General features: G+C 40.1%; 1 protein-coding gene across 2 annotated transcripts; it reads right to left on the reverse strand.

Annotated features, from left to right (window-relative positions):
- Nucleotides 1-33: 33 nt before the first annotated feature.
- itgb2 (integrin, beta 2) lies at nucleotides 34-20,355 on the reverse strand. 2 transcript variants are annotated; one of them, XM_020055081.2, is made up of 16 exons: nucleotides 20,273-20,355; nucleotides 9,905-9,953; nucleotides 9,698-9,795; nucleotides 9,127-9,331; nucleotides 7,839-8,009; nucleotides 7,401-7,642; nucleotides 6,029-6,187; nucleotides 5,790-5,885; nucleotides 5,560-5,649; nucleotides 3,709-3,846; nucleotides 3,199-3,392; nucleotides 2,811-3,043; nucleotides 2,431-2,647; nucleotides 2,063-2,274; nucleotides 1,569-1,735; nucleotides 34-1,357 (listed from the first exon to the last, which is right to left on the reverse strand). In XM_020055081.2, exons 2-16 carry the CDS (start codon nucleotides 9,948-9,950, stop codon nucleotides 1,292-1,294), a joined length of 2,334 nt encoding a protein of 777 aa, XP_019910640.1. In that variant the 5' UTR covers nucleotides 9,951-9,953; nucleotides 20,273-20,355; the 3' UTR covers nucleotides 34-1,291. The 2 variants fall into 2 exon arrangements, with proteins under 2 accessions (XP_019910640.1, XP_010878142.1); XM_010879840.4 differs by having other exon boundaries at nucleotides 20,241-20,340.
- Nucleotides 20,356-21,776: the final 1,421 nt, after the last annotated feature.

Below are 21,776 nucleotides of genomic sequence, written 5' to 3' on the forward strand. Positions count from 1 at the left end.
TCACATTCTCTTTGAATCATGAGCTCAAGTCCATCAAGTCAGGATAGTTTTATTAGACATTTCAAACATCTGCGTCCTTATAGGATGATATGTACAGTCACCGTACAAGTTAAAATCTTACAAAAATGTTTTGTTTAATCATCCTGATGATGTAATACTAGAATGAGTTAGTCACAAACACATAACATACAAAAACAGAAACAAATAGTCCATGACTGCAAATATTTCTGTCCTCTGTCCATACGATCCAGAAGCTCCTGCGAGTGTATGGACCATGTTCTACATGTGTTGTTCTGTGTATAGTGTTTACACAGCTGCTGCTCATCCTCCCCCTTTGTATACTTCAGTGCTTCCCTATCTGTACATATTTCTGTAGCTGCAGTCGTAATCCACATTCATTTAACTTCTGCTTTCATACACTTAAAATAAAAGTTCCATTTAACTTGCAAAACATCTTAATTGGTAAGCAAAACTGATCTGCGTGAATATTTACATTGTTTTGTTTACACCTGGAGAATCTCAGAAATTGTAAACATTAGAATTGCTTGGAGCAAACATTGATCGAAATGCCAATGCGCATTTATTGTAACACTTGAGTTGGCCACATGCATGGTGTGGCCAACTCATTGCAATGGGGTATTGACAACAAATAAGTAAGTGTGTCCAAACCTCTGACTGGTAATGTATGTAGCTAGATTTATTATTATGCTGCTATATGAATGGGTTTCAGAAATGAACATTACTTTGACTATTTGCCACCTGCTTTACTGATGTTAGCTCAACCAACTGATAGTCCCATATCAGTTGGTTGAGCATGGCACTTGGAATGCCATAGGTTCTGGGATCAATTCCCACAGGGATCAGGTCAGAATTGTATGCTCTCACTACTGTTAAGTCACTGGATATGGGCGTCCGCTTAATTGCTAAAATGCACATGTAAAAGTCATGCAAATACGGCACAATGTAATTTCACCGCTGGGTAGCCACTCAGTAAATGGGAAAGTAGCCAGAACAGAAGCAAGAAACTATGTTAAAAGAGGTCTAAGTGCAGAGGCCCACACACAAGCAAAAACTTCTGAAGCTTTATCCTGAAGAAGTAAAGAACAAAGAAATGCCTGCTTTACAGCTACTTCGAACAAACTAAAGCCAGCCATGGACAAAGCTATGCAGTACTTCTCAAGACAAATTTCAATTTTTTTAATTAATGAACAAATCTCCAGAAAATGCACATTGAAAGATGTGTAATATATGTACATGCTTGTGAATCTCACTGAGACTGCTGTCTCTGATCTTATTCTCCAGTGAAGGTTGGGTTGGCCACAGTGGTGGTTGCATTCTGGAATAGTGGATTAGCTCCCTGTTGAAAGGACACTTAATCATTTAGAATAATCTCTAATGTTGAAATATGGAGTGTCACATTTTTAGTAATGCTCTCATGTTTATAATAGCAGCTGTCTTTGCAAAATATTTATGGTAGCAGACATAAAAGGTAATTGGCATGAATGTCCTGCTTCGCAGCTCTTCATTCTCAAAGAGATGTTTTTTTTAGTTAAACCAATGGTACTTACATCCGTCCACTTGGCCTTCTTTTTCTCATTCTCAAATCTGCGGAACTCCTTCAGGTCGTTCATGTAGATAATGCCTTTAATGAGGAGTAGTATCAGAAGACCGATGAGGGCCACACCCGCGATGGATCCTCCAATGATGCCATAGATGTTTGGCAACTCTGGACACTCTGTGTGATGGACATGAATAAACATGCACACTTTGTTAGTCTGGTAACACATAATTTTATGGGGTCCTTATTGCAGTTATATCAAGTAATAATACATATTAATAATTAATAGTTGATATACAGTATATACTATATAAGCAACTTGTAACAGAAGTGGAAATTACTAAATTATAGCAGTAAGTGATTGATATCATCCTTAATATAACCATTTTCTAATTCAGATTTTCCATAGCATCTAAATGCGTATCTAAATAATTTGTTGTTATGTGTGTTTGTCATGTATTCCCAGTAAGAGCATCAACTCCAACATTGCTGTAAGTCTTTTACCTTTCTTCTTGAGTATCTGGGCGGTGTAGTTGTCCTCTCCAACCAATTGAAAAGTGGTGAAGAACACCCTGCAGTTCTCCACATCCCTTACATCACAGGGCTTACCAGGTGGTAATGTGTCCACCATCTCAAATTTGTGAATGCTCTTACAGGCCTCGGAACAATTCTTACTAAACGGGCCCGTCTGAAAGCCAAGACATTCGATGCATTTCCTGAAAATGAATGAACAAGAGGTCCTGTAAACACTGAAAAATGTCCAGTACTTAAATGTGTGCTAAGATTTCAAGGTATCACTATCCATCTTTTTTCTTTGCCGATAATGTGTAGACGATGATTCACTACTCCAAGGGATGAAATTTTCCTCTTACCCCTTGGTTATACAGGGGGTCTGGCAGGCTGGGCAGAACTTACAGAAGGGCCGTTGGTAGCCCTCAATGCACTTGCATTGGTTACACTGGCATGTGCCCCTGCCATTGCAAACACTCTGGTCTGAGCGACACTGCTCGTCGGACTTCTTGCATTGGCAGGCGGGGCCCTCATACTCAGGGTCACACACACAATTTTTGCAGATGCATTTCCCGTTCCCTTTAACACAGCAAGGGAAAATTGAATTTAGGTTAGTAAAATGCTACCTTGCGTCTTTAAATGTCATGAACAGGTGGGCAGCAGGTGTGCTTTCTACTTCTCTATGTACGAACTTTTAAGGTCCTTTAAGATATTTTCATCTGTTTTATTTAGCAGACCTTACCTCCACAAAGTTGGTTCTTGTACTTCTCGCAGCTCTCGTTCTCACACTCGCAGTGGGTGCCGTAGTAGGCAAGGCCGCCTGGGATTGCGTGGCACTGGCACACGCCACACACGCAGTCCCCTCGGCCCTCACACTCCGTGCCATTATCCTTCTGACATGCTGCCTTCAAGGAGCTCACATCCTTTCCCTTGATAGAGCACTCACACTTCTGGCCAACAAATGTATCCTTGCAACTGAACAAAGTAGGGCGGAAGCGACTTAATGAACTGCAAAGACTTCACACAATCCCAACGCTTGTATCTTTTCACAATGATTAAAGAGAATAGATATACAGCATAAGTCAATATTGACCAAATTAGCATAAGTAAGAAAATACTTTCCGCCTTACCTGCACATACCACAGTTGACTTTGCCCTGCCTGTTGCAGTATGGATGTGCGTCCGTTTGGGGGTCGTCACACTCGCACTCACAGCGAGTCGACACGCTCACCTTCAGCTTGTCTTTTATACCCAATGGACCAATTGTGAAAGAGATATTCCTGTCCAAGCATTCTTTGGCTGTCACTGTTACATCAAAAGACACCTGAGTGGAATTCAGCAGAGGAAATTAGATTTACCTGTTTGGGGATTTATCATCACCTGATTAAATGTGTTCATAAATTATATCGCTCTTTTTAAACTTGCATTGAGATCTGTTGAAAAGATAGTAGTGTTTGAAGTAGTGTTGGAAGGACGAGGGAAGTAGAATCAAATGGTATTGTGTTCAAGTCAAACCCATGATGACACTAATTAACAGTTGTATTTTCTATCAATATAATACTTTGAAATACATATACATGTTAGCAGTAAAAAAAAAAAAAAGTTATTTATGCAATAGTGTGTTGCTGCTGGACTCTTACCATCATACCCACTCCCACGTTGTCACAGACACCTGTGTCCCCTCCAGAACCTCCCCCATTAGGACATTTTGGAGTGTAAGTGACTTTCACATTATCAGGGAGAGAATCATGAGTCACTGTAACTTTGGACGAGAGCCTCTGCGTCAGAGATACGAGACAGTCTTAGAGTTGATACCAGCACTAACATCACCAGTAAAAGAAATCCACAAAGCAAATCCAAACAGACAAATTTTGTTCCCTGAGGGAAGACCAGGGATGGTTGTCACACTTTCTGTTAGAAGAAAGTAAAGGATGTTGACTTGAAATGTGCACCATTTTATACTCATGTCTTCCAACACTGTTACATTTTTACAATCAACCAGATGCCAGGATTGCATGAGTCTGGTTTTCAAATCTGAACCAACTACAAATGTACAGTGCCTAGCAGAAGTATTATTGGCAATTACTGAACAATTATCTCTTGTCACTGAATAACAAATGGTATATTGAAATTGATAATTCATTTCAAAACAATGGAATTTTAATTATACATTGATGTCATTTGACCTGCATCCACACCTTGTTCTTTTTACTGTAGCTGAATTCCAGATGTGCTTTCATATGGTACTTCTTTGAGTAACAGCTTCTATCTTGCATACCATACATGCCAGTGTCATGGAGTGGTCTTGATACGGTTAACTGGAGCATCATCATTATTCCACTCTTAACCACTGAACTCTGTAGTTCCCAAATTATCTTATTAGTCTGGTTAGTGTTTGTAGAGCATACTTTTTCCTGGCAGTGCCTACGTTATGTGATGCAGGTCCCTGGTCCCTTTTACTGTCTGATTTTGGATCCAACTCTGCTCACTGGGATGTCCATATACAAGGATATTATATTACACCCTTTCTGTAATCCATGCATTTGCATTACTTTTTGTGATCTTAATTTTCACAGCATTAACAATGATCATTGAATAAGTGTTGTTTATCCACAAAATGTCTCATCAACTGTAATGGTTAGAGGCCAATGGTAATTGTATCTTAAGATAATGGGAGCACATGGAATGAATAATTTGAGGTTTTACAAATATTTAGCAACATGAAATAAATGTCACCGTAAAATAATAAATGACCCCAGCATCACTTGATTCACACTTGGTTTTCATATGACACCAGTGATTTTAAATAAAATATTAAACCAGACTTTGTTCAAGAACTGCCAAATTGCACATTTGACGGTCTTTCAAAATGCATGTTTTAATTAAACTTGCTCTTTTGCCTAAAAAACGATCCGGAACGTTGTTTGCCTAAAATTAGAAGACCGTTCCAGACCAAGTCAAGCACTGTATAAAACTGAAGAAAAAATGTCAGTGAATGTCCTATTACTGAATTTTTAATTTGTAATTCAGTTATAGGAGAAAATTGGTTGATGAAAAATGCTAAAATCCCTCTTATTTGAATGTTATGTGACCCTAAAATGTATTGACCACATGGATGACCTTTCTTATAGTGCATAGGTTTTTGTTTCATATTGGGGGTTCAAGGTAAATGGTTCCCTGGATTTTCTGAGGTGGTCAAATTGACCAGTCCCCCCTGAATCTACGCCCATGTATAAAGGATACACATTTCTACTTCAGTTATTACCGAACTCTGGATTTTGCGTAAAACACACTTTTGTAACCAACCTCTGTGACAACCAACTATAGTGAGGGATCCCTCACTATAGTTGATTTTTTCTTAAGGTATACAGGTGTTACCTTAAGAAAAAATCTGTACTGAAAATTCACAATTACAATAAATGTTATAACATTGTTTGAAAAGTGATTGATTGATTTGATTAATATCTACGAAAATATTGTAAATTTCTCACATTGTAGGCCGCTTTGATCAATTCAACAACATTTCTGGAATCCTCCGACAACACTCCCACCTCAGACTTGGGGATCATTTCACTGAGTTTCTGGAATAAAAGTGAAGATTACGTGGCAGGGTTAGTAAGTGGCAGCTTTAAATATGTCACCTTTGTCAAAAATGTTGCAGGAAGCTGTTACCTTAAAATATCACTCTTAATGTTTATCAGCAGAAAGGATGTCTACTTACCCGGTACACACCCTCCATGTTTTTTGTCACAGCAAAGATTGGCTGAATGTTGTTATTCTCTAACTGTGTAGCCACTTGACCAACAGACGGGTAGTCCTACATAAACATATTGTATGTAACTCGAACAACCATGAAAATACCATTGTTTAGCGAAAATATTGCAAATATTTACATTTTCATATATAGTTGTGATGGGGACCAATCGAATAAATCACAATGCATTTCATGTCATCACTTACCATTTCACTACTCTTGGAGTAAATCTTGTTCTCCAAGTAACATTTCTCATCGTTCGGCTCAAGTATGCCAGCCAGCTTGCCGTCCCCAGCCATGTGGAAGCCATCGTCTGTGGTCAGGACGATTATTCGAGTGCTGCTGTTCCTCCAGCCAATCCTATCCTGAGGAGAAAAAATTTTGGGGCTTCATGTAAAAAACAAAAAAAAGTGACATAAAACACATGGTAGCGCCCTGAGTTGTTATTGCTACGGACGGCAGTCCTGGGTGGTGATAATTGGTCTGCGGTTAATACAGGAAATCTTTTTTATTAATTTATTTGGTTTTATAGTTTTTTCCCTTGCATGTTTTTACCAGGGACCTTATATTTTAAGTTACAATTCCCAAAATATTCAAAGGGAACTAATATGGAGCCTCTGCTATTGCTTTAAAACTTAAATTAATCTCTGTATGGAGCAGGATTTACAGCGGAGTAGCTTTTTGGATTCAGGTTAGAAAACCCTTCCCCTCCCTCAGTGGAGATAGTTTCAAACTTCCTTTTTCCCCGAGGTAATAAACCTGGGAAACGTGGACAGGGAGGGAGACAAGGAAGTTAAGGGGGAGCCGACAGGGTTTGAAACTAGACAGGTGTGAGAAAGCATGTCTCCCCCACCCCCCCTGACTGGGGTCCATTATTATTCTGCAAAAGACCCAGAAGCTAACACAAGTTAATTTACTACAACACCCTAAGCCTTACTTATCAATGAAAAGTCCAGATTTAGTGTAGGATGTCTCATTGGCATGAGGTTCAGTCCTTCTAGTCATGACTGGTAATGGATTGTTTGTCGAAAGGCTCTTTTTGGTGAACGTTGGGAACCAAATTGCATTACAGTTAAGGTGCAAAAGTATTCACAAAAATATTGTATATTCAAATTGCTAAATCAGTAAATAGTGGGGGAGAGTATGCAATCTAATAATGTGGACACAACATGTAATATGTTTCCTACTTGGACATACATTTGTCTGCAGTTACATTGGAGATTTTCACTTTTTCATTGTTTTGGGTAAAACTTTTCTCAGGGCATTAAAAAAAAGACAGTTTCTCAGGGCATTATTTAGTTCCAATATTTGGAACTAAATATCATACCAATTATACAAATATCATACCAATAATGATTGGAAGATAGCTGTGAGGGTTATCAAATCAGGATTTGTTCAGGATCTGTTCTTTGAAGAATGAAGAATGGCCTTCGTCTTTGGCTTATGAAATGAGTACAGGGTAATGAATGTGAACAAAATAAACTGCACCCCTCTATGCTGAAATGGCTATGGAGAAAGGCATTCTTACTCGTACCTAATTGTTTCTGTTTTTGCCTCATGGCTTTATACTCGTCTTACCCCACAGACTGCAGCCTGCATGATGGCATCCAGTGTCCCCTCAGGGGAGTCTAAGTTTCCAGAGATGTTCTGCTTGTTGACCTCCTTCTGAAATGTTGCTTTGTCTGCAGTCATGCTAAGAACATGTCTGTAGCCAAATGCAGGTTGGCAGAATTGTTCCTTTTCAGCGCATGGCTTCTTCAGCTTTTCTGGGTTGGTGTTAGTAAATGGCAGAACAGTCTTGTCTACGAAAGATCCAAAACCTACAACCAAAATAAAGAGCATCAGTAGGACATTCATGTAAAGCCATTTTTGGACAAACGTAATGAGTAGAAGACCTGGATTATGAGACCCACATGCATTTAATTCTGTGCCAACCCTGGCTTCCTTGCACCAAAAACAGTCTAAAGCAAATGTTCTGTATCTGAACTATTTCAAATATTTCAAAGATGATGTCACCTATTCGTCCCTTTTTTGTGATGCCTTGCAGAGCTTCAAACAGTTGGTTTCCCAGAGATTTAATGCTCCTGAGATCATCTTCCATGGAGTAGGAGAGATCCATTAGGTAGTAAAGATCCACAGGATAGCCTTCAATTCTCTGAAAGTTAATCCTGAAGGTCTTGGACAGTCCTTATTAAAGTGAATGGTCCAAGAAAAAAAGAAAATTTAATTGTGTCAATATCATGAAACATACACTAAAATAATGTTCATGGCCGCAAATAATAATATCTTAATGAACCCAGTGTTAATAATAATAGATAAAGACTTCACCACTTCACCACAGTATGGTTTTGTTGCGCGGTCAATGCCACTCAGGACTATGTTTTGAAAGGTGGTTGATATTCATCAACTGACGATGGAAGAGTTCACTCCCTCCCCACCTGTCTCACTCTTTGATCAAAGCTGGCTCCAGACAATTAGCAGCAGGGGGGCCAATGCACCAAACAATAATTAGGTGACACAAAACTCCTAAAAATAACCCCACTAGAAACAAGTCAACACATGATTTGCATTTTCAACAGCACCATAAACTATAATTATTATCTACATATTTACACATCCCTCCCTTCTTTCAACCTAGAATTGAAGTCTTGGCTTGACAATCTACATATATCATCTTTTCACATTTACTGAACAGCCTGGGTTTGGTTGGTGTAGATGCCATGTAGCCTCCATCAGACGTTTGAATGAGCCTAATCAGATTAAAACATTGTGACTGGTTGTGTTTACATACATTTGAAAAATGAAATCTCATTTGGGTTAATATTGTTTTGTTCTAGGTTGAGGATAATGTGAATGTGGCTTTCCCAAATAACCAATCTTATGTGAAAACACAATAGTACATTTGAAGTCAAGCAAATTGGGTTAAGGTGCCATTTTGATACATAAAATGAGCCAGGACATGACGTTGCAGGCTAGCTGAGTGCTGCTCTTGATACATAAAATGAGCCAGGACATGACATTGCAGGCTATCTCAGTGCTGCTCTTGATACATAAAATGAGCCAGGACATGACGTTGCAGGCTAGCTCAGTGCTGCCCTCTTGATACATAAAATGAGCCAGGACATGACGTTGCAGGCTAGCTCAGTGCTGCCCTCTTGAATATCTATCACCAATGCTGCGATTTAGCATTTGCATTATTCCTATAGCATCTTCTATATGCATTTTCTTTGAAAATCAGTTGAACAACATGCATCTAACCCTCCTTGTTGTCAACTACCTTCGAACCCAAGTTAAGAGCACCCACCTGGTCTGAGCTTTAAATAAACCTCCTGTGGTTGGAGCTGGATGGGATCGTCTGTTGTATCTGTATTTTTGGACAGTGTAGAATTCTTTACATTAAAAAATACATTCTTGGGGGATATAATATCTTCTTCCATGCAGCCTCTCTCTTTTAGCGCAGCTTGGGTGTCACAGCGAGCAGCTTCCTGCTCCCCAGGTTTCGTGAAGTTCTAGGAGTAGGACAGACAAGAAACTCAGGTATCGTGTTGAATTCTGTATGGATAGGTAATTAGGACATGTCTGTATAATTTTCAATCATACTATGAACAGTCTTTCTTTTTTTTCAGTCACCCTAGTTTAGTGTTGCAGCTGACTTTTAAATGTAGTTTAGTCAGTGTTTCTGATTGATGGAATGATATGGGACCTATTTTGTACGCATAGTGTGATTACATCCTCCCACATACTGTGGCTTAACACCTAGCATATCAACAGATGCATGAAACTCAAGGGTGTTAGTTTAGAGACCTAGTCCTTGTTCAGGAGTAACTTCTTTTCTGTAATTTTATCATTGCTGTCACACATGCGACTCTCCTCACCAGTTGTTTGCACCACCCACAATACGCTCCTGATTTGATGCAGTCACTGCAGGAGTTAATTGCTGTTTTGGTACATACTTCCACTTCCTGGCACAGCACTATATGAATGAAGCACACAAACACACAAACTCACACAGGAGACTGGAGGACTTTCAAAATATAATTTGTGAGACTTAAATATCAAAGATTAAGTTCCCCCCAACTTACCATCACTGCCTATTAGCAGGAGTAGGAGATACACAAAACAACACATTTCCTGGTGACAGAAAGAAAACGGGGTTATATAAAATTTTGAGATCATTTGTTGGAACTTTCCAAGAACACCAATTTCACCTCCAAAGCTAATAGATCAGTTTTGGTCTCATTCAAACCAGAGAATATCTTTCCTCTTGATCTCATCATGGATGACTCATCATGTGTTTTTTATTCAGGAGTAGCTTCTGTGGTGTAATGTAAGATGTGTTTTGGAAGGTTTTTGAAGGTACTGTGTTGTCTGGTGTCTCAACTCAGCAGGACATCCTAATCTCACACCAATGGGCCTATTTGCTTCCTGAAAGGAATGGACATACACGGTGGGGGCCAAGCCCAGCCCCATCTGCTCAGACGAACCAGATGTGAGGATGGACAAAACAACAAAAGTAGAAATAAGACTTCCGTGGGATTAACTGCACTTATGTTTGTGTGTCCTTTAATGTGTGCCATATAGGGATGAACTCTCCAATAGGTTTCAATGCGGTACATGTTATGTATCATTTGTTACAGGTAAATGTTTACTGGATGAAGAATCCTGCAAAACCATGCGTCTAGCTTTGGATGGTGCAAATTTAATATATGTAAATGTGTGAATGCCAGTTTCTTTGTTTTCATTGTTTTAGCCAAGGTGAGTGTTATGGAAATTTTGAACTAAGGTACATTTGAGAAATGTCTGTCTTTCCATTGGCTGGTATGTAAATCTTTACTTTGATTGTCACACACATGTCTGTATAATATCAGAGGATTATTAGGTACTATGTTTTCCTGCCTAGACAAAGAAGGGTGTCAGTCCTTTTGCTCCTTAGGAATGTGGTCCTTGGGGGGAATTAGGAGCAATTGACTTGTTTAAGTAAACGCAACAGTTAACATTATGGCAGGAAGGATAAGGTGGGGGGGGGCAGCCCTCCCTTTAGGTAAAACCTTTGTGACACAAGACAGATGGCTAGCAACTTACCACACCCCTTTTTCCTCTATAAATACGAACTGTTCATGTATTAAGTTAGAGACTCCTCGGATGATTATGTTTGTAAGCGTTTGACGCGTCTCTCTATTTGCAAATAAATAAACCTAATGATGCCAAGAGAATTTTGTCTCTGTACTTCCTCCTTTAAGAGTTCTGATCGATGAAATTGCCATCACATGAGGTGATCCTATTATAGATCCAATGGGGGAGTTTGGAATTGGTCTGTCCGGTGGGGATAAATAGGAAAGCCTGACTTAGAGTCTATCTTTAATCCAAACTCTTTGCTTATCTCCGTGCTATAGTGTCTGAAATACATATGGTATAGTTGGGAGGACATTGAATCGTGTTGATATGTAGCTATGTTTTATATTGTAACTTTTTTCCTGATCGGAATAATTTGTATTACTTTGGAATATAGATTACTGCGGCATTCCTCGTTCATCTGCATACTCAAGCTCATTTGGGCTGCTGGTAATTACACACACATAAGTAAGTCTAAGCGACCAGACTTGGGGTCCCTGAGTCCTGGAATTCTATAAGCAGTTTGGTTTGGCCCAGGAACACATGACATTCTAGTCATCCCTGAGTCATGGGCATATTAACTTCCTGTTAGCCCCAGGAACACACATTTTACTGTATGGTTCTTGCTAAACGACCTACACTTTAGGATGACTAATATAGACACATACACTTATGTAAATCGAAGTGACCAGACTGATCATCCCTGAGTTCAGGGTTGCTACACCGTCCTTTGTTTTCTGGACTTGACTGAGCTGTGAAACCTATGCTCCTTTAAATGTTTGGCTTGTGCCAAAAGATTAGCTATCTTTTCTAAGAACTTCCAGCATATCATGGTCCGTTATGATTGCATATGTTTACAAACAATATGGAGTCAGATTATTAGATATTAAATGATCACCTAGGTCATAGATTCTCTCTGCACTAATATTCCTACATGTCCACTCAGTAGCATTCGAAGGGGTTAATCATTTATCCCCCATACTAAACTTCCATCTAAAGCCATTGCTATGATGAAAATGTATGCTTCTGGGTTGAGCATCTCTGTTTTCAGTGATATGAAAATGTCCAGTTAAAGTAGATACAATATGTAATCAGGTCATACAACTTAGTATCTGACACAGAGCAAGCCTTTCTCTTTGACAATGAAGTGGGTCTGGCTTCTGTTGACCAATAGAAATGCAGCATTTTACAGCACCGGAAAAAATTAAGACCACTGCACTTTTTTTGTTTCCTTTCCAAAAAAGTTGAAAAGGAAAGTTTTGAGTGAGGAACAGAAGCGTTCATCCATCCATCCATCATCTTCCGCTTATCCGGGGCCGGGTCGCGGGGGCAGCAGTCTAAGCAGGGATGCCCAGACTTCCCTCTCCCCAGACATTTCCTCCAGCTCTTCCGGGGGGACACCGAGGCGTTCCCAGGCCAGCCGGGAGACATAGTCCCTCCAGCGTGTCCTAGGTCTTCCCCGGGGTCTCCTCCCGGTGGGACGGGACCGGAACACCTTCCCAGGAAGGCGTTCCGGAGGCAACCGAAACAGATGCCCAAGCAACCTCAGCTGACCCCTCTCGATGTGGAGGAGCAGCGGCTCTACTCTGAGCTCCTCCCGGGTGACCGAGCTTCTCACCCTATCTCTAAGGGATCGCCCAGCCACCCTGCGGAGAAAGCTCATTTCGGCCGCCTGTATATCCGGGATCTTGTCCTTTCGGTCATGACTCAAAGCTCATGACCATAGGAGAGAGTAGGAACGTAGATTGACCGGTAAATCGAGAGCTTCGCCTTGCGGCTCAGCTCTTTCTTCACCACGACAGACCGATACATCGACCGCATTACTGCAGAAGCTGCACCGATCCGTCTGTCAATCTCCTGTTCCATCCTTCCCTCACTCGTGAACAAGACCCCTAGATACTTAAATTCCTCCACTTGAGGCAGGCACTCTCCACCAACCTGAAGTGGGCAAGCCACCCTTTTCCGACTGAGGACCATGGCCTCGGATTTGGAGGTACTGATTTTCATCCCCACCGCTTCACACTCGGCTGCAAACCATCCAAGTGCATGCTGAAGGTCCTGGCTTGAAGGGGCCAACACGACAACATCATCCGCAAAGAGCAGAGACGAAATCGTGTGGTTCCCAAACCTGACACCCTCCAGCCCCTGGCTGCGCCTAGAAATTCTGTCCATAAAAATTACGAACATAACCGGCGACAAAGGGCAGCCCTGCCGGAGTCCAACATGCACAGGGAACAAGTCTGACTTACTGCCGGCAATGCGGACCAAGCTCCTGCTTTGGTCGTACAGGGACCTGACAGCCCTTAGCAAAGGACCCAGGACCCCATATTCCCGAAGCATCCTCCACAGGATGCCACGAGGGACACAGTCAAATGCCTTCTCCAAATCCACAAAACATATATGGATTGGTTGGGCAAACTCCCATGAACCCTCCATCACCCTGTAGAAGGTATAGAACTGGTCCAGTGTTCCACAGCCTGGACGAAAACCACACTGTTCCTCCTGAATCCGAGGTTCTACTATCAGCCGTATTCTCCTCTCCAGAACCCTGGCATAGAGAAGCGTTCAATTTTGCTTAATTTTAACCCTTCTGTTCCTCACTCAAACTCTTCCTTTACGACTTTTTTGGAAAGGAAAGAAAAAAGTTCTGTGGTCTCTTAATTTTTTACGGATCTGTATTCATCCAAAATAATTTCTGGTGAATACATTTTGGGAAACATTGTCTGCGGCCAAAATTCTACATACAGCCCCTTGAAGGGCAGCTCAGTAACCAAAACAAATTGACATTGATGAATTACTAAAAAGAGAATCTAACCAAGAGTTCTCAACGGCCCTGAAAATTCAAGCCTGGTCCAACATACTTGGGGGTATTCCATGAAGGCAGATAAAGGAAAGTCTGGCTAAAGTCTGGCTAATTTCTGTTCCATTAATGTGGCTTGTAGGAGTCCCTGATCAGTAACCAAGGTAACTTATACCTCTGAACTAGCCTGCTCCCTCGCAGGGTAACTGTCAAGCTTAATTTAGCTGTGTTTCAAAGAATGTCCAACAGGCGGAAACAGAATCCCAAGAGTGTTTCGGTGTATTTTCTCTCTCGTATCACTTTTGTCCTGTCCGTGTTCGGAAATATAAGTTCAGACTTTTTTCTGTCATTGTGACCAAGCATGAATTTACCTATTTGATTTAGTTGCAAAGAACATATCAATAGAAATAAACAAGTTAAGAAAATCATGTCTTACCACTTTCACTGTCTTCAAAAGAAAATAGTTTATTGACATAGGCCTAGACTATGGCTGAATCTCAAATCACATACTACATACTACAAGAAGAGTACGTACTTTGCGGATGATGGTAAAGTACTTAACGTCACGCCAAGTTTGAGTATTTTGCTAGACACCATTAAGCATTGTTTTAAACTGACTAACATTTCATATGAAGTTTACTTCCACCACAAATAGCATTTATGAACTGTATGGCTTTTGCCACTGGATGTTTTAAAAGCTTATAAGCCAGTAATACTAGTATCTTAGTACTTGGAATAGTCATAGGAATTGAGCAATTGCTAGCGAGACTAAAGACGAACTTTACACTGCCAAAGCTATTTCATTTTATGGTGCAAGAATGTTCAACATTGATGCCATAACTATCAATACAGGTGATGATAACTGACTTTTTTTGTGTGCATCTAAAGACCAGCCAGTTACAACCAACGATGGCATGTCTATTCCTTAATAACCCTGTGGATGAAGGTGCTCAGATTCTACACAAAGTGTTTAAACCACCAGCCCCAAGGGTCTTCAGAGACAGATGTTTTCCACTGGGCTTCCCTGATGAGTGTCAGGGGGAGAGGTACATGTTCAGTAGGCTCCGCAAAGTTTACTTATGCAGTCTGCTGGAACCACACAAAAGGACGCACACTCAACGTAGCCAAGCCTTGACCACTGTTCAATCTGCATAGCTCTGCGTTTATTTGCATGTGGGACATTCTTGTACAGTGTTGGTGATGCAGAAAGTCTTTCAAAGGCAACTGCATGCCGAGAAATAATGGAATGCCTTGCTCTAAAGCAGCACCTGAATATTTTCATCACTTTCCCTGGTCATCTTAAAACACAAAGAATCAAGAAAAAACACAAAGAAAAAGCAATAACTGTGATCCGAACCAGCAATCATCCATATCTTATACAGGCACGTTACCCACTGCTCCACTGGGTAACCTCTAACTAACCTTGACGAGTGGTGTTGTCACAACATAAGTTTGAAGGGTTTGAAGTGATTTTCTTTGTAAACCTAACCCAAACCATAATCCTAACCTTAACCCCGGTGGTGTGATAGCTAACCTTACCCCAAACCCTAAACTGAATCCCAGAGCTGTGAGACGTAAACCTTAAACTAACCTTTTTTGTTTCCTAACCGTAGCCCAAACCGTAACCCTAATCTTAACCCTGGTGCTGTAAAATCTAACCTTAAACCTAACCGCAGTGCTGTGATGCCAAACGTCAACGTCACGATGACGATAAAATGCTTCTATAACATATACTAGCGACCTTGCTTTTGCTGTTATTCATCCTAAATTCCCATATCCAGTGTGGGGCAGTGGGTAAGGCAACTACCTTCTACTCCAAATGTTGCTGGTGCGAAACACAGATCTAACATTTCGTAAGAAAATCGTCTTTATTAGCGTTCGTGAAATATCATACATTTGTTAGTATTATATTTTACGTTTTAATAGCGCTCGTAACATTTGATAGGTTGTAATAGCGTTCGTAAGATATGTTACGTTTTAATAATTTTGTAATGTATCATACGTTTTGGTGGCGCATTGTAATGTAACATAACGTAACGTCACATATCATACGAAATCGTAGGTTCCTGAGACCAGGTTGGTTGGGAGGACAGTTATGAATGAAATCCTACTGGTCCATCTACATTGAAGGGTTTTTTAATCGGGTTCCTGTTCAGGCTTTGGCAGGGCCACTTAAGGATACAGTATTTACAGACTTGCCCGGAAGCCACACCAGCATTGTCTTGGCTTTGTATTTTGGGTCAATGACATGCTGAAAGATTAAGCTTCACCCCAGTCTAAGGTCCTGTGATCTAATAAGTCAAGACTTATTTGTTATAAGTGAGATGATATTGACGACTCGAGAGACAGTGAGGGAGGGCGGTGCCAGGTGCGGGCAGTGGGTGAGTCGAGTGAGTGCGCCAGTTGACAGCCGTTAACATTTTCTGAAAGCAGGTTCTGTAGGCAATATGAAAAGCTCAAAGTCATTGGAGGCTCAGCAGCGGCATCATCAAGCCAGGGCATTGGGGGCTAAAGCCCCGAATGTTTTATGTATAGCCACGGATCTCATATATTTGTTTTACAAAAATAGCCAAGGATCCATTCATCTGTCATTCCGATCGCGCAATAAAAGCCCTCAAACAATATGAGAGCCGCAGATCGACACTACTACTTGGCATGCACGCATTTGGGGTGGGTGGGGAGAGAGAGTGTGCACCGGGTACATGACTTGCCGTTGTTGGCATCTGGTAGTAGCTATTTCGCTGAGGCGAGATTTGAATTGAAGGATGGCTATCGATATACGGAGCTTTGACAAAAAGCAAAAGTATAATGAAGTCAAGGAGGCGCAGCCGAGGCTAGATGAGGTGGGGGAAGAGTTATCTCTTGTAGATGCAGCAAATGAGTCAGGATGTGAGTGTGCCCCTCCCTCATCTACAGTTACAAGCTCAGGCTGGTGAAGAGGGCTCATTACAGCGAGCGAGTCTAGCTCAGTGTTTCTGAAACGTTTTTGTCACAAGGCACACCTTTTATGAAAACAAGTATTTCCAAGGCACCCCTTAAGATTTGATTATGGCTATGTAAATCATCATGAATAAAACTATTTCCAAGGCACTGGCCAGTTCCCAAGGCACACAGTTTGAGAACCACTGCACTGATCTAGCTAGCATGCACTCACAGTGATATTGGGGAACATGCAATCCAATTCAAAATCTTCGAGCCATAATTTGTTTTCCCTGAAGCATATGACTCCTAGGCATCTCTGCAAATTATTTGGCGGTTTAAAAATATGTATTCCACTCATGGATGGCTAGTTAGGTAGCTACCAGGATACTATGCCGTCCAGACCATAGTTCACTTTCAATAACAAGCAGGAATGTTGAGATAGCAGGTCATTACATGCTGTCGTTGCAAACAGCAAGGTGGGCTGCTATTGTTATGTTATTATTTTGTCACATTAATTATATATTATTGTTGTTTTGGGTCCTTAGTTTCAAACAGAGGCACTGCTCCGAACCCTGACCCTAACCCTAGCTCGGAAGTTGGAACTCGGAACTGGAAATGATGTCACACTGGAGTGACCCAAGTTGATCGTGTTCCATTGTCCAAAGTCGGAAAGCAAGATGGACACCCCCATTAAAGCCTTTGTTGTGCCCGCCCTTTCGGAATATATACAGTGTATTTCATTGTGTAGAATCTTTTTTTGACCACTTTTTAATTGGCCATTTCGTAACCGCTTACCTAACCTGTAATCTGGCAGGCGAGTGCTGTTCAGAATATTGTAACGTAACTACCAACATAATTTTCCTATATAATTTATAACACTAGTCTGCTAAATTGCACAGGGTGCTGGCATCTTGGATTACGAACTTGGTGATAGTGGGGTTGCTCCGACTTTCGGAATTAGAATTCCTTCTTGAGGGGGCGTCCCAATTGAAACTTCTGACTTGGAATTCCAAAGTTTTGACCTCTGAGAACAAATGGAATAAGTTTGCTAGATTTTAGAAAACTTGTATGGTCTGTTTTCTCAAGTACTGCCGGCGGTTATGAGGGCGATAAATCGTTTTGCATAGCTACTATTTATAGGCCCCCCCGGGCCATACACAATGTTCCTCAATGAGTTTCCAGAATTCTTGTCTAACCTTGTAGTCATGGCAGATAGTATTCACATTTTTGGTGATTTCAATATTCATATGGAAAAGTCCAATGATCCTTTTCAAAAAGCCTTTGAAGCCGTAATTGACTCAATGGGTTTCATCCAACGTGTCTCAGGTCCAACACATTGCCACAATCACACCTTAGATTTAGTCCTGTCACGAGAAATAGATATTGTAGATCAAATCATTTCCCCCCAAAATCCTGGATTATTGGATCACTGTCTTATTACATTTACCGTTAAAACAAGAAATCCACTTGCTCTGCAAACAATGAGTTTCAAAAGCTGTACTAGAAATTCTCGGACTACAAATAAATTCCTTGATATTCTTACAAGTTCACTCATTAACGACAGAGTAAATAAATCTGTAAACGATCAAATCGAGGATCTAAACTCAATACTGCGAAATACATTAGACACAGTTGCACCACTAAAAACAAAAGAAATACGCAACAAGAAACTTGCTCCCTGGTACACAGACAATACTAGAGCACCTAAGCAAGCCTCCAGAAAATTATTTAGACTAGAATTTAGACTAGCCTGGATAGACAGTACACTACAATACCGAAAATCACTCACATCTGCTCGATCAGCTTATTTCTCCAACCTGATTGAGGTGAACAAAAACAATCTCAAAAATGTCTCTTTGATACAGTTGCAAAGTTTACAAAAAAGCTAAGCATAGCAAGGGAAGTGGGTCTTCACTTTAGTAGTAATGAATACATGAACTACTTTGATGAAAAGATCATCGCCATTAGAAAACAAATAACTGACTCCTCCTTAAATAGTTATGGTCCTCAAAATCTCAGTTGTCCTAAAAATGTCCTGAACCTCCCTGACCAGGTGTCAATGGGGACACTTGAATTTTTTGATACCGTATCGCTCGACAAATTTACTAAATTTCTAATGAGTTCTAAACCCACAAACTCTCAGCTAGACCCGATTCCAACAAAATTACTTAAAGAACTATTTCCTTTGCTAGGTCAGCCAATGCTGAACATAATAAATTGCTCCCTTTCCTCTGGATGTGTACCAAACTCATTAAAAATAGCCTAGCTTTAGCTTACTTTTTTGCCCCACATAAGTGTAATCACTGGCAAAATCAGTTAAGGCTTATAAGAGGGACTAGCTCATATGGGGTTAAACACTGCTTTACTATAGTTTTGCTCAAATGTCCCTCTTGAGTAAATAAATACAAACGTTTTTCCACAGGAATCTCAAGTTAGACAGTTCTACTTTTCACAGTTCCTGCTATAATGTAACTAGGGAAGCAACAAACAATGAAATAAACACAGAGGTCAAAATGCTAGAAAGAAGAAACAAAAAATATAACATTTAAATTACTAACAGACATTATCTATTAAGATTTATTTTGCATTAATTGATAAAATAATGAACATGTTAAATATAATGACAAGTTCAGCTGCCAGCCCAGTAATGAGTATACACGACCGTTTGTACACAGACAACCCAATATGATCGTTTGCAAACTGAACTATTATCATTGGTCAACCGATATAATTGATGAAAATATCAGAATTGTGCTGCCTTGGCAGATGCGGCCTGAGACAATCTCCTGATCTGAAAGCCAAGCTCAAAATCTCCACTGTATTCTTAACCCAGGAATAGGTCTGAGGCACTGGCCTGTAATCTTGTGAAATATCTAACTTCTCAGCAAGCAGAACCTAACTACCTCTTTCCTTATATGGCCTGATCATTCTCAGCCTATTGTGCCTTTCTATTATTAATAGAGCTTTTGCGCAATCTGACATATGATTGAACTTAATGGGTAAGGTAACACTACACCTAACTGCTACCGTAGCAAGAAGTTGTGTATCAACAGGTCGTTTTTTCATAGTATAATTAACAAACTACTGTATCTGTAGATGTCCATCTGCATATACTGTACAGATGTACATTGGGACCCTTGCTATAAAGTATTGCCACCGGTGAATGTCAGAAACATACAATTATATAAGTAAAATATGTTGAGATACAGTTTGTGATACTCTGGGATGTAAAAATAACTGTATCATCATTGAGATCAAAAAAGGACATAACGTTTGTATAATTGATTTTCCTCTAGTGACATCTTGTTTTTATATTTCTTACTGTGTAAGATTGCTACTTCTTGTGCTTGCTCCAAATACGTACTGTAGTTCCTCGAACAATCTTATAGTGTAGTGGTTATGTAGATCACTAGGCTGATAACTTCAAATTCTGATCCTAAATCAAGTCAAATCAAGTCAAACCATAAATACCAAAAACTAGGATTACTTTGATCAACCTCCAGTTGTTACATTTAGGAATAAACCAGTTATGAAGTAATAAAAAGGTTATTAAACCAATAAAATGTGTATTAAAACAAAATTACCTGTTACATACAGCCTTATGGATGCTACTCACAAGAGTTAAAGTGCTGCAGCTCCAATGTAACCTTCAGCTCATGGGTGTGATCGGTTTGTGGACTGCAACTTCCTGAGATTAACATAGACTGTATGTGAAACACACCCACATGACAGGAAGGCAATTGAAGAAAACAACATGACACAAGGGGCGTTTACATTTTGGGGGTTATTTGACTTATCATCTTACATTATATCCGTGTTTGAATTTTGAAGCAAAAGTGTGAACAGTTGCTAGTATCAGGATGTGTTCACATAGAAATAGGTGTCAATACAATGTGACGCAGGACTTGTACTACATAGCAAGCTGCACCATGTTGTCTGTTAATTTTACTAGTCTAGCTATAATCAATTGGCGGTGGCCTTGTTTACAACTAGTTGTCATTGATTCCAAGCTTTTTTCATGTATTTTCCATGTCCTTCAGCAAACTTTACACCAATAAAATGCACAGGACTGACTTCCCCTCTTACAAAGGAAATGTACCAATGTATGCAATAGAACAGAAACGTGTGCCATGTCAAAAGGTCAAACACATTTCCTGCCATATTAAATGTACAGTTTAGTCATTCAGTAGAACATCTTTCAGTTGGTGTATTCATCTTCATGTACTAAGTCAGTAAATATCACAGTTAAAGCAAAAATTCTACTGTATATGAGACTGAATAAGGAAGTTACAAGAGGGAACTATGCTATTTCTGTTATTTGGTGATACTTAGGGAAGAACTTATCACTGTGACAGTTTTTAAATAAAATTTATTTAAAAACTGTCACAGTGAACAGAATCTTCCAAAATAAATTGTGGACCAAAGCTTTGGGACAGTAATCAAAAGCCAATTTACCCAAGTTGTTCTGGATATGAGCATCTGCTAAATGACTAAAATGTTAATAAATACACTTCATATATAGAGTATACATTTAAAAAAAGAAAGAAACCACACACCAGAATACAATACACCAGTTAAAACATGACATTTTGGGATACAAATTAAAATATTACACTTTGAATTAATTAATGAAAATGTAGCTCCACTCCAAAAAGGTAGCTCTCTTCTGTTATAGGGGTCTATGCAATACAGTAGTTACAGAGCCTTTCAGACTTATTGGAACCACTTTTTAAAGACTGTCTGAAAAGGCTCTGGAAAAATGTAATTGCAATTAATGAGCTTTATCTTGCACTCAAAGTATGACAAGCTAAAAAACTATATGTGCTTTCTTCTCAAAAAAACATGCAGCGCTGTTACACATGCAGGCACCCTGTATGTGCGTTTGTGTTTTTCCCCTCCTGCCGTTTCCCCAGGTGTCCTTTATGTTCCTGGTTGTGCTAGTTGGTGTTTCCCACCTGGCAGTCATAAGTGCATCGCCTTACTGTTGAGGTGGACCAATCAGTGGACCCTCCTCCTAATAGCACCACCTGTTCCTTTTTCCATTACTCAATAGTATCACATATCCCCTGGTTTAAAAACCCAGTCAGTTGGTTCTCTCTTACTGGCAGCCCTGCGTTTAA

This window comes from Esox lucius, chromosome 16 (assembly GCF_011004845.1).
Source record: "Esox lucius isolate fEsoLuc1 chromosome 16, fEsoLuc1.pri, whole genome shotgun sequence".
Lineage (NCBI taxonomy): Eukaryota > Metazoa > Chordata > Actinopteri > Esociformes > Esocidae > Esox > Esox lucius.

Bases quoted from the DNA above. Each gene is read 5' to 3' on its own strand.
- itgb2 (XM_020055081.2), bottom strand. From the start codon at position 9,950: ATGTGTTGTTTTGTGTATCTCCTACTCCTGCTAATAGGCAGTGATG. The intron at 6,188-7,400 runs GTAAGACGAGTA...TTTTCTCCTCAG, and splicing joins TGCAGGCTGCAGTCTGTGGG to GATAGGATTGGCTGGAGGAA. The intron at 2,275-2,430 runs GTAAGAGGAAAA...ATTCATTTTCAG, and splicing joins ACCCCCTGTATAACCAAGGG to GAAATGCATCGAATGTCTTG.